This window comes from Chiloscyllium plagiosum, chromosome 32 (genome assembly GCF_004010195.1).
Source record: "Chiloscyllium plagiosum isolate BGI_BamShark_2017 chromosome 32, ASM401019v2, whole genome shotgun sequence".
In the NCBI taxonomy this organism is placed as follows: Eukaryota; Metazoa; Chordata; class Chondrichthyes; order Orectolobiformes; family Hemiscylliidae; genus Chiloscyllium; species Chiloscyllium plagiosum.
The window spans coordinates 43,817,461-43,834,712 of NC_057741.1; the positions used below are offsets into that span (position 1 = coordinate 43,817,461).

At 41.1% G+C, this 17,252-nt stretch overlaps 1 protein-coding gene across 1 annotated transcript in view; it reads left to right on the forward strand.

Annotated features, from left to right (window-relative positions):
* gabpb1 (GA binding protein transcription factor subunit beta 1) overlaps positions 1 to 17,252 on the forward strand; it is a 75,693-nt gene that overhangs the window by 16,809 nt on the left and 41,632 nt on the right. Inside the window, exons 4-5 of the mRNA XM_043673971.1 lie at positions 5,578 to 5,722; positions 7,301 to 7,402. Coding sequence (XP_043529906.1) covers positions 5,578 to 5,722; positions 7,301 to 7,402 — 247 coding nt within the window. The remainder of the gene's footprint in view (positions 1 to 5,577; positions 5,723 to 7,300; positions 7,403 to 17,252) is intronic.

Below are 17,252 nucleotides of genomic sequence, written 5' to 3' on the forward strand. Positions count from 1 at the left end.
TTCAACCTCCTCGTGGGAGCATGAGGCAGCGCCGATACAGTCATCGATGTAGCGGAGGAAAAGGTGGGGGGTGGTGCCAGTGCAGTTGCGGAAGATGGACTGTTCCACATACCCTACGAAGAGGCAGGCATAGCTGGGGCCCATGCGGGTGCCCATGGCTACTCCTTTGGTTTGGAGGAAGTGGGAGGATCGGAAAGGGAAGTTGTTCAGGGTGAGGACCAGTTCAGTCAGTCGAAGGAGGGTGTCAGTGGAAGGGTACTGGTTGATACGGTGGGAAAGGAAGAAGCGGAGGGCTTTATGTCCTTCGTGATGGGGATGGAGATGTACAGGGACTGGATGTCCATGGTGAAGATAAGGCATTGGGGACCGGGGAAGCGAAAATCATGGAGGAGGTGGAGGGCATGGGTGGTGTCCCGAACGTGTTGGTGAAGTGGATGAACTGTTCAACCTCCTCGTGGAGGCGGCGCCGATACAGTCATCGGTTGTTTAATTTGGGCACTTGGATTAAGTGCTATTAGACACTGAAATATATTCATGTGAGGCTACAGATGTTCTTGAACAAGAAAACATTAAATTTATTACACAGAAGAGAAAAGAAAAACAAAAAAGCTATATATTAGATTAGAAGATCTTGACCCAAAACAAAAGTTTCAACTTATTTCCCAATACTATCTTTTAACGGAGAATTTCTGTGAAATTTCACTCCTACGATACTTCAACTCAAAAGTTTTTATTAACATAGAATGGTACAGCATGGAAACAATCCCTTTGGCCCACCAGTTCCATGCTGAACATGATTCTATTCTAAACAAATTCCATATTCCCTGTCTGTTCTTGTGAATGTCTAAATGCCTCTTAAATATAGCTACCATGTCTGCTTCTCCCACTTCCTCTGACAGCATGTTCCAGGCTCCTCCCACCTTCTGCTTTTGAAAAAAAACTTGCCTCGTGCATCTCCTTTTAAACTTTACCCCCTCGCCCCCTCACCTTAAATCTATATCCCCTAGTATTTGATATTTCCACCCTGGGAAAAAGACACCAACTATCCACCTTATTCATGTCTCATAAGTTTTTATACATATCCAACAGGTCACCCCTCGGCCTCTGATGCTCTAGCAAAATAAATTAAAGTTTGTCCACCCACTCCAGGCAAATATGCTTCAATCCAGGCAACATCCTGGTAAACGTCTTCCTCACCCACTTCAAAAACTCCACATCCTCCCAATAGTGTGGCGTCCAGAAATGTGCGCACAATTCCAAATGTAGTCCAACTAAAGTTTTATACACCTGCAACATGACTTGCCAATTTTTATATTCAGTACCTTGACCAATGAAAGCAAGTTTGCTGTTGATATCTTTACTATCTTCTTCCCTTGTGTTGCCACTTTCAATGAGCTATGGACTTGCACCTCAAGGTTGCTCTGTATACCATTAGGAATTCTACCATTTTGAGATTTATACTGGGGCTTTCTGTCCTCTAGGTAGGGACACTGCCACTATAATACAAGAGTTCCTCCTTCTATGCTCTTTTGGCAACGAGCTGACTATGAACTCCTGAGTTCTTTTGTAACGTTTGGGGCAACACAGTGGCTCAGTGGTTAGTACTGCTGCTACGCAGCGCCAGGGATCCTGATTCAATTTCTGACTCTGGAGTTTGCACATTCCCCCTGTGTTTACATGGGTTTTCTCTGGGTGCTCCAGTTTCCTCCCACAATTCAAAGATATGCAGGTTAGGTGAATTAGCCATGCTAAATTGCCCGTGGTGTTCAGTGATGTGTAGATTAGATGCATTAGTCAGGGGTCAATATAGGGGTAAATATAGAGTAATCGGGGAATGGTTCTGGGTGGGATACTCTTCAAAGGGTCGATGTGGACTTGCTGGGCCGAAGGGCCTACTTCCACACTATAGGAATTCTACGATTCGTACACTTTCCTGTTGCATTTGACCTCCCAAAATGCATCACCTCTCACTTAGAGAGATGTACAGCATGGAAACAGACCTTTTAGTCCAACACATCCATGCCGAACAGAAATCCTAAACTAATCTAGTCTTGTTTGCCAGCATTTGGCCCTTTTATCCCTCTTAAACCCTTCTTCTTCATGTACCCATCTAGATGCCTTTCAAATGTTGTATTTGTACCAGCCTCCACCACTTCCTCTGGCAGCTCATTCCATACACTCACCATCCTCTGCTTGAAAAAGTTGCCCCTTAGGTCCCTTGTAAATCCACCTGCCCACCCCCTTGCACCTTAAACCTCTGCTTTCTAGTTTTGGACTTGCCTACCCAGGGAAAAGACATTGGCTACTGACCCTATCCATACCCCTCATGATTTTACAAACTTCTATAACGTCACCCCTCAGTGTCTGACTCTCCAGGGAAAATAGCCCCAGCCTATTCAACATTTCTCTATAGCACAAACTTTCCAACACTGGCAACATCCTTGTAATTTTTTTTCTGAAACCTTTCAAGCTTCACAAAATCCTTCCTATAGCAGGGAGACAAGAATCCTAGAGTAATATTCCAAAAGTGGCCTAACCAATATCCTGTACAGCCGCAACATTACCTCCTAACTCCTATATTTAATATTCTGACCAATAAAGGAAAGCATACCAAATATCATCCTCACTCCCTGCGACTCCACTTTCAAGGAGCAATGAACCTGCACTCCAAGGTCTCTTTGTTCAGCAACACTCCCTAGGACCTTACCATTAAGTGTATAGTCCTGTTGAGTTTTGCTTTCCCAAAATGCAGCATCTCGCATTTATCTAAGTTAAACTCCATCTGCCACTCCTCAGCCCATTGGCTCATCTGATCAAGATCCTATTGTACTCTGAGGTAACCTTCACTGTCTATTACACCACAAATTTTGGTGTCATCTGCAAACTTACTAACTATACCTCCTATGTTCATGTTCTTAAATGATGAAAAGCAGTGGACCCAGCGCTGATCCTTGTGGCACACTGTTGTGCACATGCCTTCAGTCTGTAAAGCAACCGTCCACCTCCACCCTCTGTCTTCAACATTCTGGTCAGTTCTCTATCCAAATGGCTAGTTCTTCCTGTATTCCATGTGATCTAACATTGCTAACCAGTCTACAATGAGGAACCTTGTTGAACACCTTACTGAAGTTCATATAAATCATGTCCACAACTCTGCCCTCATCAGTCCTGTTTGTTACTTCATTCTCATGCAAAAACCAATGTTGACTATTCCTAATTGGTCCTTGTCTTTCCAAATCCTGTTCCTCAGGATGCCCTCCAACAACTTTCCTACCATCAGTGTCAGGTTCACCGGTCTATAATTCCCTGGCTTTTCCTTATCACCTTTCTTAAATAGTGGCACCACATTAACCAACCTCCAGTCTTCTGGCACCTCACCTGTGGCTATCGGTGATACAAATATCTTGGCACAGGGCCCAGCAGCCACTTTCTTAGCTTCCCACTGAATTCTAGGGTACACCTGATCCGATCCTGGGGATATATCCACTCTTTATGCATTTTAAGATGTCCAGCACCACCACCTCTATAAATTAGACATTTTTTTTATTTCCCCACATTCTATATCTTTCATATCATTCTCCACAGTAAACACTGAAAAACACTCACTGAGTATCTCCTCCATCTCGTGAGGTTCCACTTGTCAGCATCCTTGCTGATCTTTAAGGGGGTCTATTCTCTTCCTCTTTTGTCCTTAATGTATTTGTAGAATCCCTTATGGATTCTCCTTGACCCCATTTGCCAAAGCTATCTCATGTTCCCGTTTTGCCCTCCTGTTTTCCCTCTTAAGTATACTCCTACTGCCATTATACTTCTAGGGATTCACTCAATCTTTGCAGTCTGTACCTGACAAATGCTTCCTTCTTCTTCTTGATCAAACCTTCTCTTGTCCAAATTAAACTCCCTATGCCTTTATCTGCCCAACTTTCCAATTTATCAATATTCTGCTGTATCCTTTGACAACCTTCCTCACTATCTGCAACTTCATCAATTTTCATGTTATCTGCAAACTTACTAAACAGATCATCTAGATCTTCATCCAAATCATTAATGCATATATATTACAAACAGTAGAGATTCCAGCACTGATCCTTGTGGAACACCACTGGTTACAGAACTCCGAAAAGAAAAGTAACCCTCCACAACTATCCTCTGTCTTCCTAAACCAAGCCAATTTTGTATCCAACTTACAGACTCCTTATCGATCCTGTGTGACTTAATCTTCTGCTCCAGTCTACCATGAGGGACCTTGTCAAATGTTTTAGTAAAGTCCACGTAGACAACATCCACTGCCCTCCCCTCATCAATCTTCTTTGTCACTTCCTCAAAAAACTCAGTCAAATTTGAGAGACAAGACCTCCCCTGCACAAAGCCTGCTTGACTATCTGTAATAAATCCATACTTTTATGAATGTGAGTAAGAAGCTTCTCCAATAATTTCACTACCGTTGGATGTAGTGCTTACCAGCCCATAATAAGCTTACTGGCCTATAATATCCTGGATTATCCCTATTGCCCTGAAACAAAAGATAACACTGGCTGTTCTCCAGTCTTCTGGGGCCTCGCCTATGGCTTGCTAAAGATCCCTCCCCAACTCCCCAATTGATAAACAGGCAAAGCACAAATATTGAGTGAAGGGGGGCAATTAATAATAGTCACGGAAGCTAAAGTCACCAGTCTGAAATCACAAAACAAGAGGGTTGGCTGCACAGTACTTTTCCTTTCTTCAATGATGCCTGAACGTTATTTTCAAAATGAATTCACTGATGGGGCTGCATAATGACTCAGTGGTTAGCACTGCCGCCTCACTGTGCCAGGAACCTGGGTTTGACTCCAGCCTTGGGTGACTGTGTATGTGTGGAATTTGCACATTTCTCTCGTGTCTTCGTGGGTTTCCTTCATGTGCTTCCGTTTCCTCCCACAGTCCAAACATGTATAGGTTAGGTGGATTGACTAAGCTAAATTCCTCAAGTATTCCTGTCACCAGAGACCAGCTTGCTTTTTGTGAATTTTCTGGGATGCTGGTTAGTACTACTTTACAAACCCATTACGAATTCACTGTCCCATTTGAAAGCTTACTTAATGTAAAATGTAATTCCTGGGCTGATGATGCACTCCAATCCTCTGGGACCTACCTATTTACAGAAGGTATCAAGCCTAACAATGGACAGAATGTACTTCCACTCCAGGGACACCAGGGGTGGGTGTAACTATGGAAGAAATGCAGGCCATTCTCTTGACTGCCTGTAAATGGTCATCTTGGCCGGGGAGCTAGGGTCATCAACATAATTCTGGATCAGTGGTGCTGGAAGAGCACAGCAATTCAGGCAGCATCTGACGAGCAGCAAAATCGACGTTTCGGGCAAAAGCCCATCTGCAGTCATTGTTTTTACCTCATCAACATAATTGTCTGCTCCTTCGGTTAAGCAGAGGTCAGTGATGCCGTAAATTTTGTAACGATCAATTTAATTCTCAACCTAGCAGAAATGCAAGTGGCAGAACAAATTTGTCTAATTAAGATAAACTACTTGAAGTGTACAGTTTTTCTTTTGTTCAATAACTTTCTCTCTTGTTGCACTAGAGGGCAATGCAGAACCAGAATAACACAAACTTGGACAACTCTGATACGATTATGGTTCATGGTGCTGCACCGCAATTCATTATTGGGCCTGGAGGAGTGGTCAATCTAACTGGATTAGTTTCCACTGGAACAACCAAGGCATCAGGTATGTTGGTCACTTTTACATCTATTTTAGTTTTTCATTGCTGTGAAACCCACTACTTCCTGTTTTCCTGATTTTTTTTTTTGACTGAAGGTGAATGATTTTATTCCTAGACTGAAGTAAGTGGTAGATTGTGCTGGTGAGTAAACTTTACTGAGATTTAGAATAATCTCAGGCATTGATGTCTGGGATATACATGTTTTTGTCACAGGATATAGGTAGTCATTACTGAATTTTCCCAATGAAGCTAGTAAATAATTTTTCATTTGTCATCAATGAGGTACAATGCTCCTGTTATTGATAAATTGCATTTATGTGATGCCTTGTTACGTGATATTCCAGTTGTATTCAAGCCAATAGAGTATTTATTTTGAGCAGACATTGTTGCAGGTAATGTGGCAGTGAATTTGTGCCCATCAGAGCAAGATAATGATTGCTTAAAAAAATCTGTTTAATGATGCTGATTTAGTGTGAAAAATTGGCCAAGCCAGCAAACAAAAATGCCTACACCTTTCAGATTGTGTTATAGGATCACTTATCTAGGTGAATGAAACCAAATTTATCTAAAAAATGATGTCTCTGATATTGCACTGAAGGCTCAATGTTGACGTCACATTGGCATTGTGTCTACACCCTCTGACTCTAAGACAGAAATCTACCATCAGAGCCATGCCAGGAAAATATCAATACTTTTAATTACCCAATATTTACTACACCTTTTGAGGTTGCAACTTATTCTCTATAGTAAGTATCATGATTTTAAAAATGCTCTAAGCAAAACATGTTTAACAGCCTTCAACTGAAGGATGGTTGGATGTAAAGAAACAGTATACCTCCGTATTGTCAGTCCCCAGCAAGAATGGGATGGGTGGTAAGGTATAATGGTTTGGGAATTTCTCTCTGTCCAAGATGCACGTCAGTTTAACAGGCAAATCCCAGGCAAAGTCAAAATCTGAGCCCAGTTACTACATTGGTGAGTAGGGACCTTGCATTGAGATCAAGACTCCTGTGTCCTGAATTTCCTGACTATGCCCTGCTTGACATTTGTTCTGAGCTCACGTGCTTTGTCGGGAATCATTTCACTGAGGTGTCAGTGATTTCCTCTCACCCACCAACCTCATCATTGTGCTTGATGTGACTGATTTTAAACTACATAATTATATTGCCTGTGCTTGGCAGTGAAGAGGGAGCTTTACTCTGTAACTAGCTTTCCTGTATTAGACTAGAACAACTCGGTACCTGAAATTGGAGTGTGCCATTTTTTTCCCTTTTTTTAGCTCCGCTTTACCACAGGTAAGGAATAGAAAATGTTAAATCATTTTCTTATTTGATTCTGATCTGTTAAAATAATCCACCCAAATGCATAAATGTAGTTTGTCAAGCTAATTAACTTGAGGTTGTTCACATGATTATTTTAATTTTAACTTCGTATATAATTCAAATTCAGTTTTTTTAACATCATTCCAAGGATTTCTGTTGTTATGCTTTGTATTTGAAAGCATTTTTAAATGATATGTGTATAAGCATAAATTTTCAGTAACTTTTTTATCCAAGGATTATCTGTATATATTTTAATTTTAGAGTCTCCGGTACAATTTGGCAACTCCTCTACATCAGTATTGGCTACGTTAGCTGCTTTGGCAGAGGCATCAGCACCACTGACTCATACAACTGATGGACCAGGTTAGGAAAATAGCTGCTATTTAGTTTGCTGAACCATTCGGAGCAGACTACTAAACTATAAATTGTATTCAAAATGGAAGTCCTTGCGCAGTGAGTAGCACCCGCAGTGTTACGTATCTCACTTGTAACTTACTGCTGAGCTTTTAAGCTTATCTCTGGAGAATCATTCAGTCACATGGTGATGCACCACTGTTGTCCATTATGCTATGCATTTCCTACAACTCTTATACTTGCAGTAACAGATGAAAACTTGCCACTGATTGTTTTGCATCAAAACACTACTAATTAAAACATTTGAATGCACTGTGAGGCAGTAAGTTTTCCAACACATTTACATCCTTAAGTTCAACAAGAATGAACATTGGTGGTATTTTTTAAATGTCCTATGCCATGGTGTAGTGGCGTTCTTGACAAGACTGGGCATTGATCCTTGCAGTTCACTTAGTTGACCATTGGTGGCAGCAGTGGTTCCAGTGACATCCAATTAAATGGACAGAAATCTAGGTCCACATTCTTGACTGCAAAGAATTAAATCGAGTCTCAGAATTATTACATTCAGAAGGAGGCTATGTGGCCCATCATATCTGCTAGATTCTTTGAGCCATTATAATTTGTTACTAATCTCCTCCATTTTCCTCGTAAACCTCCACATTTGTTTTTGTTCAAATAATCATATAGTACCACCTTGAATGATTCAATGGAAGTTGCCTTCACTGCATCTCCAGGAAGTGCATTCCAGACTCTAACTATTTGTTGTAAGAAAATATCTGCGTGGGTTTCCTCCGGGTGCTCTGGTTTCCTCCCACAGTCCAAAGATGTACAGGCTAGGTGAATTGGCCATGCTAAATTGCCCACAGTGTTAGGTGCATTAGTCAGAGAGAAATGGGTCTGGGTGGGTTACTCTTCGAAGGGTCGGTGTGGACTTGTTGGGCCGAAGAGCCTGTTTCCACACTATAGGGAATCTACTGTAATCAAAAAAACAAGAAGCTCCTCGCATCACATTTGCTTCTGTTACTAATTGGTTTCCATCTATGCCATCTTGTTCTCCTTTTCAAAGTGGGAACAGTATCTCACTGTGTATTCTGTGCTGACTCATCATGATTTATAAAACTTCAATCAAATTTTCTCTTCTGCAAGGATAGCAGTCCCAGTTCTCCAATCTGTTCTCAAAACTAAAGTTTCTCATCTCTGGAGCCATTCTTGTAAACTTTTTTTTTATTCTTTCTCCAATCTCTGAAGTGTAGCACTCGGAGTTGCGTATAGTACTCCACCTTTGGTCTAACTTATCATTATGCAAGTTCAGCATAATCTCCTTGCATTGTACTCTAGTCTCCCATTTAATAAAGCCTAGAATACTGAGATTTATATACAGTTCTGTTCTTGTCTTGTGCACACATGCACCTATGTCTCAGCAGATCTGGTACTGTGTATGGAGAGGGGAGTCCATGTTTTGAGTCCTATATAGCTTCTCTTCAGAACTTCAGGGCTCTTCTGAAATCTACTACAACCATGATGAACTGGTTAAGGCAATGGATTTGAAATCCACTGGGGTCGTCTTATGCAGATTCAAACCCTGCCCACCATATATTTCGCACCATTTCTGACTTTAGCCCAGTGTCTGTATATAGAATTCGCTTCCTGTTACTGCAGAGATATTAATGCCCTTTTGATAGTGGTAGTATCCCTTACTCTGGGCCAGAAGGTCTCATCATGTATCATCTGCTCCAGGCATGTCATGGCATGTCTAGTCATGTTGATTTAAAAATCTACCATGCCGATATCTAATATTAGGTAAATGTAGAAAGTTCACTCTTGCTTTTTTAAAAAAAAAGTAGAATTGGGTTCTTGAGGACTCTTGTGGCTCAGTAAAAACAAAGGTCATCTTCAGTTCACAGTTCTCATGTTCACTCTAAAGTAAAAGAATAAAATAAAAGTGACCTTTCAGCCAGGAGCAAAAACAGAAGTTGCTGGAAAAGCTCAGCAGGTCTGGCAGCATCTGTGAAGAGAAATCAGTTAATGTTTCAGGTCTGGTGACCCTGCTTCAGAACTCTATTTTTTTTGTTTTTTTTCAGCCAGGAGGCCTAGGTTCAAGTCCCACCTGCTCCAGAGGTGTGTCATGACACCTTTGAACAGATTACTTCAGATTTTTTTTTTTGAAAGTTGAATTTATCCTTTTGGTCAGAAGTTTGTTATTTGTTAATGGATGTTTGGGTAATTTGATGATGGGTGTTTTAAAAATAAAAACAATTAAGTTTTTCCCCAGTGAGGGTTTGGCTTCTGTACTGGAGAAGGACCAGAAGGCAAAGGTCAAAACTGGATGTATATGGTAACATACTGATTTTAAAATAAGACTTGTAAATTGCTGAAAGTCTTTTATTCTCTAACTCCACTTATCATCTGTCTTTCAAACATCAACTGCGTTGCCTCATTAGCTCTCTCTGTTAGAACTTCAAAAAATGCCAGCAAATTAGTTAGATATGACTTTTCCTCAATTATTCTGGGAATCCTTAATTAACCCACACTGACTATTAATACTATTCTGAATGATTGATTGTTTCTAGAAGTTTATGCTGTTATGAAATTGAGACAGACAGCTGAATCAAATCCGCCTTCCTACAACCGAAAGAACTGCGGATGCTGTAAATCAGAAACAAAAATAGAAATTGTTGTAAAAGCTCAGCAGGTTTAGCAGCATTTGTGGAGCGAAATCAGAGTTAAGAAGGGTCAAGTGACCCTTCCTCAGAACTTTGGTCTGTGATTGGCAGTTTGTGTTTTTAAAAAAAAAACAAAGTTCTCATGTTCACTCTCCAAAGTAAAAGAATAAAATTAAGGTGACAAGATAACAGGCATTCTAACACCTGAGTTTGAGTTTAAGGGTGACTGGAAAAATGATGATAGAGCCTTTGCAAATTCCTGAGCACCATCAAGACGTGCTAGGTTCTCTCTGCCTTTTGCATTACCAGTATTCAACTCTATTTCTGGTTAATTTAAAACCCCCATTGTAACTTTCCGTATTCACAATTGCACTTCCTCTCTTTCACAACCCTACTTCTGCAGCTGGGTTTTCACTGCATTCTCCAGAGGATTCATAACTCTGACTACTTTAAAGTTTCCAGGTTCCTCTACACCTCCCTGATGTGTCACAATATCCTCAGCTCAGATTACAACTCATCAAGTCTGAGCTGAAGTTTCTCAAGCAGCCAGTATCTGTTGTAGATGCAATCACTGTGGTGTCCACCAGTTCCTATGTATTCCAGCTGTTGTACATCAACTATGCAGCCATTCCATTGTGTTTTTTTTTTAAATTAATTAGTTTGGATGTTAAATATTTTGTACACTAATTTCCTAACTGCACTCTTCAGCTGTAATAATGTCTGCTGTTTTAAACCAGTTGTCAAACTGTGGGACATAGAAGAAATACCCATAAATTATCATACTTTTTTGTGATGTTACACTTTAGCTCTTGCAGGGAAAAAAGTAGGTAGCTCGGTCTCTCTGCCTTTGGTTTTAATCTTCTGCCCTTCTCATGCAGGCTCGTTCTTCTCTTTATGAAGCTATTGACCTGTATGCCAACACTGTTTGTGAAGCTACTGACACAGTAGTACGATGGCACAGTGGTTAGCACTGCTGCCTCACAGCGCCTGAGACCCGGGTTCAATTCCCGACTCAGGCGACTGACTGTGTGGAGTTTGCACGTTCTCCCCGTGTCTGCGTGGGTTTCCTCCGGGTGCTCCGGTTTCCTCCCACAGTCCAAAGATGTGCAGGTCAGGTGAATTGGCCATGCTAAATTGCCCATAGTGTTAGGTAGGGGGTAAATGTGGGGGTATGGGTGGGTTTCGCTTCGGCGGGTCGGTGTGGACTTGTTGGGCCGAAGGGCCTGTTTCCACACTGTAATCTAATCTAATCTAAAAAACAATGCCCTACCACCTTTTCCAGTCTATTGTATACACTTCAGACAACAACAACTGTCAGAAACTTAATGTGCCTTCTGGCATTCTCTTTCCATAAGTCTAGCTAATAGGAACGATGCATGATTCATTATGCCTTAAGAATGAGGAGATAGAATTTAAGTTAAATAGCATAATTTAAGGAGGGTGCAGCACCAGAGAGATCTGGAGGTGAATATACATGCATTTTTGAAGATGACAAGACATACTGAGAAATTTGTTAACAAAAGATATATAGAACACAAGAGAGATTATGATATGTTCTCCTAAATCGTGGGATTTGCCCTAAGTTGATACACCTTGTTCAATGTCTGGCTCTTCAGCAAGAATGTCAAGGCCTTTATAAGATTGCTAGGCTGTTTTACTAGAAAAGAGGCAGGCACACAAGACTGCTGATATATAACAAGCTGAAAGAAACTGCAGTGTTCACCTTTGAGCAGGGCAGGTTAAGAGGAGATTTAATAGAGGTTTCCAAAATTTTGAAATGCTTTGGTTGAGGGAATAAAGAAAAATTGTTTGTCATGGCCGAAGTGTTGTAATCAAAGGACATAGTTTTAAGTCAGTGGGGAATGCAAAAGAGCCAAAGATATGATCCAAAGCCTTATTTTTTTTAATGCAGTGATTTGTTGTGATCTTGGAAAGGCAGTGGAAGTAGGCTTAATAGTAATTTTCAAAGGGAACTGGATCAGTATTTGGAAAGATACATTTTGTGGCACTGGAGGATAAAAGCTGGAGGGTGAAATTAGTCAGGTAGTTCTTTCCAATAATCTGTACAAGCTAAATGGGGTCCTTCTCTGCCATACCATTCTGTGGTGTTGGGACGAGGCTACAAAAGAAGGCTGATTCTTAGCAATCAATATGACCGTGGGAGGACCAACATCATTGTCTGAGCTTCAATCATCAACGCAGTCCAGCCAGGCTCCAAATCTCCTTAATTCACTATCCCATTTTATTCATTAAAAATTAATTCCTAAAACACTAAATTGAATTCTAAAATGCAAGGGGCGGTACTAACATACGTAAACTAAGAACTAAATATACACAATCGATCACTCATGTGTGCATACGCTTAAGAACTACTAAAATTCTTATTCATGCTTTCCAATTCAGTTCTTCACATGACCTCTGGGCTGTCCACCTTGGCTTCAATCTCCATGAGTTTCAAATCCTCTAACCTTTGGCTCCCCAGGGTCCCCCTCCTAATACCTCATTGGGTGTGGTGTCAAATGTTTAGTGGTTATGGTTCAGACAAGCACTCTGTGACAACATTACATTTATAAAGTACCTTTATCATGCAAACTATAGCTCTTCCTTTTATTGTTCTTCATGCTTCCTAATTCAGGAGCTTATGTGCTCAAACATGAATTGTGGGACCCAGCTATGACCATTTACTGATAAGCTAAATTAGTGAATGCAACAGACATGGCTTCACCGCTGAATTCCAGACCAGAAAAGCAGGCCAAATCCTGAATCCCTTTTCATTAAAAATCCTTTGTATTGTTTTCTTCTGCACAGACCTCTGAGGTCTATGCTCAGCAGTGACTTCTGGAACCAAAATGTTGGGCATGGCATTGGCACATCTCAGAGCAGCTGAGAGAGAATGTCGTGTGTGATATTCCTTCTCTCTTCTCTGTTGCAGCTTCAGCTCCCATCAATACTAATAGAGAAATCAAAGTTTCAAAATATTCCACACTAATGTAGGGAACTGCACTTATAGATCAAAGCTGAGCTGGTAGACCAAGGCTGCAGTTGCTTCCAACAGAATTCTGGCTGATAGTCATCATTCTGGTTTGCACTGCCAGCAGGTGAATGTGCCAAAAGCAAGTATTCTGAAATAAATAGCCCTAACTAATCTGTAATTTGATGTTCTTAAATGTTTTCAGTTCTCTGAAGGAGAAAAACATCTATTGTAAATATAATGGGAATGCTCAGGATGTAAATGAAGTTTGCCAGTCTACTTTTTTAAAAATTTGTTTTCAATGACACTATTTCCAAAATAAATAGCACATCCGTGTACATAATGAACAGCATTTCACCTGATATGAGACAATTTGGCATCATAAAGAAAATCCAGTACTGGGACTTTATGTTTGCTCACTTAGGCTTTGTTTTGTGTAATGAAATTATAATAATCTGCATCGCAACTCTGTTGCCTGTCCATTTGTCACTTGGAGAAAGTGAGGACTGCAAATGCTGGAGATCAGAGTCTAGAGTGTGGTGCTGGAAAAGCACAGCAGGACAGGCAGCATCCGAGGAGCAGGAAAATTGACATTTTGGACAAGAGCCCTTCCTGATGAAGGGCTTATGCCTGAAAAGCCGATTCTCCTGCTCTTCAGATGCTGCCTGAACTGCTGTGCTTTTCCAGCACCCCACACTTGACATTTGTCACCTGTGCAGCTTCTGATGTTTGTATCTGATAATATTTTTCTTTCTGTCTAATAACTACCCAGATGTTAATACCTCCTCCTTACATGACATATCTCAACTATTGCTATCTTTCCAGTATCACAATAAACTTTCTTAAAATCGTTATGATACAGAAGGAGGTTATTGGGTCCATTGACTCATGTTGGTTCTCTGTAGAGCAGTCCAGTCAGTTCCATTTCCTTGCCTTATCTCATTTGATCTGCATGTTTATTTCTCTCAAGTATCTATATACTGCCCTTCTGAAATTATTGATTGCCTCTGTTTCCATTCCCTTCATAGGCTGCATGTTCTCAGTTTTTATGTTGGTACTTCCTTTGGAACCAGGAATTATATACCAGGTAGACAATGATGAGTGTGAACAGGTACACTTAGTTGATGATGCTCAAAATTTGACAGCCAGTTCAATACTGGACTCAAACTCTGCCCCTCCAGGTCACCTGAACAGCTTTCTTAAAGAGGTAGCACCCTCAATTTCAGACTTAACACTGCTCTCCTTTTATATTAAAACTCCAACTAATAAACATATGTTCAAAAATTATCAAGATTATGCAGGCATTGTAGGCAATATATGTATATAATCAGAAATATTTACAAAAGCATAGCACTCCCCTCCTTGCGCAAGATGTTCCATCCATATAACACATTGATCTGATCAGTCTCTCAGGGATTGGCAGTTCCTAAATGACCGTTTCCTTGTCTCAGGAACCTTTTTTTAGTGTAATCTCCAGGACTTCAGAAAGCTCTTGTAGTTCTGCAGAAATATCCATCTCTGATTGGCTGTTGCGGCCCTGTGACGCTGTTGTTGTCGCTTCCCTGGGTATAACCAACCCTGGCTTGGAGACACATGGTGTCATCTGGACCAGCTTGGTATTTTGAGGGGTATCCTCCCGTTGATGAGGTGGGATGACCAACTGGTCCGCATGTCTCGGTGGCGCCGATACAGTCATCGATGTAGCGGAGGAAAAGGTGGGGGTGGGGCCAGTGTAGCTGCGGAAGATGGACTGTTCCACATATCCTACGAAGAGGCAGGCATAGCTGGGGCCCATGCGGGTGCCCGTGGCTACTCCTTTCGTTTGGAGTAAGTGGGAGGATCGGAAAGAGAAGTTGTTCAGGGTGAGGACCAGTTCAGTCATTCGAAGGAGGGTGTCTGTGGAAGGGTACTGGTCGGTACGGCGGGAAAGAAAGAAGCGGAGGGCTTTGAGTCCTTCGTGATGGGGGATGGAGATGTACAGGGACTGGATGTCCATGGTGAAGATAAGGCGTTGAGGACCGGGGAAGCGAAAATCATGGAGCAGGTGGAGGGCATGGGTGTAGATGGACCCACATTTTCTTACCTTGACTAAATAGTCCCACAACCTGACTGACAACACCCAGGATGCAAATCTCTTCCTTCACCCACTCCTCTAAGCTGCCACCCCAATCCCAAACTCCCAGTTCTCTAGTCCAACACGGACTCCCCCTGCTGGTCTCCAGCCCCTGTACGTGGCTGTCATCCTCCACCTTTCCCTTGTGCTATGGAGTTCAACAAGGAAAACTGCTGATATCTGCCTCTACACAAAGCCAACTGATACACTCCATCCTTAAATACAAATGAACTGGGTGCCACATGATTCCTGTGGACTGTTGGCTTAGCGTTGGGATTGAGTATTATTACAAACTGTCCATGTAATGAGTATGTTTGAGATGCAATTGTATTACAAGTTGAAACCTACCACAAAATGGCATGACTTTCCATGTGCGTAGGAAATGCAGCAAACTTGGTCTCTGCAACTCTTATTTCTATTGGAAATCCCCTGCTCACTTCATAAAAATCTGCCTACCATGTCCAACAATGTGTAATGCTGAATTGCTGGAAAAGTAGAACTCTGAAAGCATTAGCTCAGTTTGGCTTCATTTTCACGTGGCGTTTATTGAATTCATAATTGCTGTCATTAAAAATGTGCTAATTCACTGTTTTGTTAAACCATAGTGAGTTTTAGCTAATGATTTCAGAAGGAATCTAGGAATAACCACCATATTAAATTTTATTATTCTTCATTGTTCTTTGCTATGTGTAGTCCAGATCACCACTGAAATTTGAACTGGAAAATCTTTACACATTTCAGTAGTACCAGGATACCGAGTCCATTGATAAAATCAATTAAGCTTTTTCTAATGTCGGATCATTTGGTTAGTGTATGCTGGAACTCTTTCCATTTAAAATTTTGTAAGGAGATGTTTGCAATTATTGCAAAGTTGAGACAATGCATGTGTACACTGATCAATTTCATAGGTATGGATGGGCTGTTGTCCTCATTATCAGGTTTGTTGCACAGTCTTTGGAATGAAAAGAAGAGTGAAATCTAGTTGACTTCACTCCATATCCTCCTGCCAAAAACATCAATGTAAGGCCTCTTAACTGCTCCATAACAAACCACTGGATTAACTCGTTTTTAAGACAGAGGATTGGGTTAAGATTTGTCTGTAGAAAATAATTTGCATTCAGGCCTAAGAATCTTTGCTTTTGTCATTTATTTCTTCCAATCCTAAAGTTCCATTTATTTAAAATTATCCCAGTCGAATTACCTTTTTGTTTTCAGCTTACCTTTTCAAAAGGTGGAATCGAAGATTGCAAGACTGTTAAGTTGATGCTGATGCACCTGACCATATTTAGAAAGAAACCCTACAGAATCTCAATCTACAAATATGACGAATCTGCTTCCAATAGTTATACATGCTCTCCTGTATCTGGTGCAGCTAGTGCAACAAAGATATTTTACTGGTGGAGCAAAGTTGTACTCCCTATCTTATTTTGTATGCAATTTTGAGTTTGTGCCCCGTATCAGTAAGTATTGAAGAGTAACAGTCCCAATGCAGACCTCTGTGTTTATCCATTTACCACAAATTCTTAAACACACTTGAGCTCTGATAAAAAGAAAAGATTATCAATTAACTTCCTATACTGCAACTTTTGAAAATCCCTGCACATATTCACTGAATTTCTTTCAATGTGCTATTGCGTTTTCAAAAGGACTTATTTTCAACAAACCTTTTTTATCCAGATGAAGTTTGCTTTGCAATGCTGTCGAAGCTTGCCATTACTAATAGATGTTGAAACTTTATTGCTGGAACAGCACAGCAGGTCAGGCAGCATCCAGGGAACAGGAGATTCGACGTTTCGGGCACAGGCCCTTCCTCGGGAATGAGCAGAGAGTGTTCAGCAGGAGAAGATAAAAGGTAGGGAGGAGGGACTGGGAGGAGGGGCGTTGGAAATGTGATAGGTGGAAAGAGGTCAAGGTGAGGGTGATAGGTCGGAGGAGACTAACTATCCGTGATCCCAGTCTGGTTCACTGTGATCCTGACCTAATTAAATGTGATCCCAGTCTGCTTTACCGTGATCCTGACCTAACTATCCGTGATCCCAGTCTGGTTCACTGTGATCCTGACCTAATTAAATGTGATCCCAGTCTGCTTCACCGTGATCCTGACCTAACTAT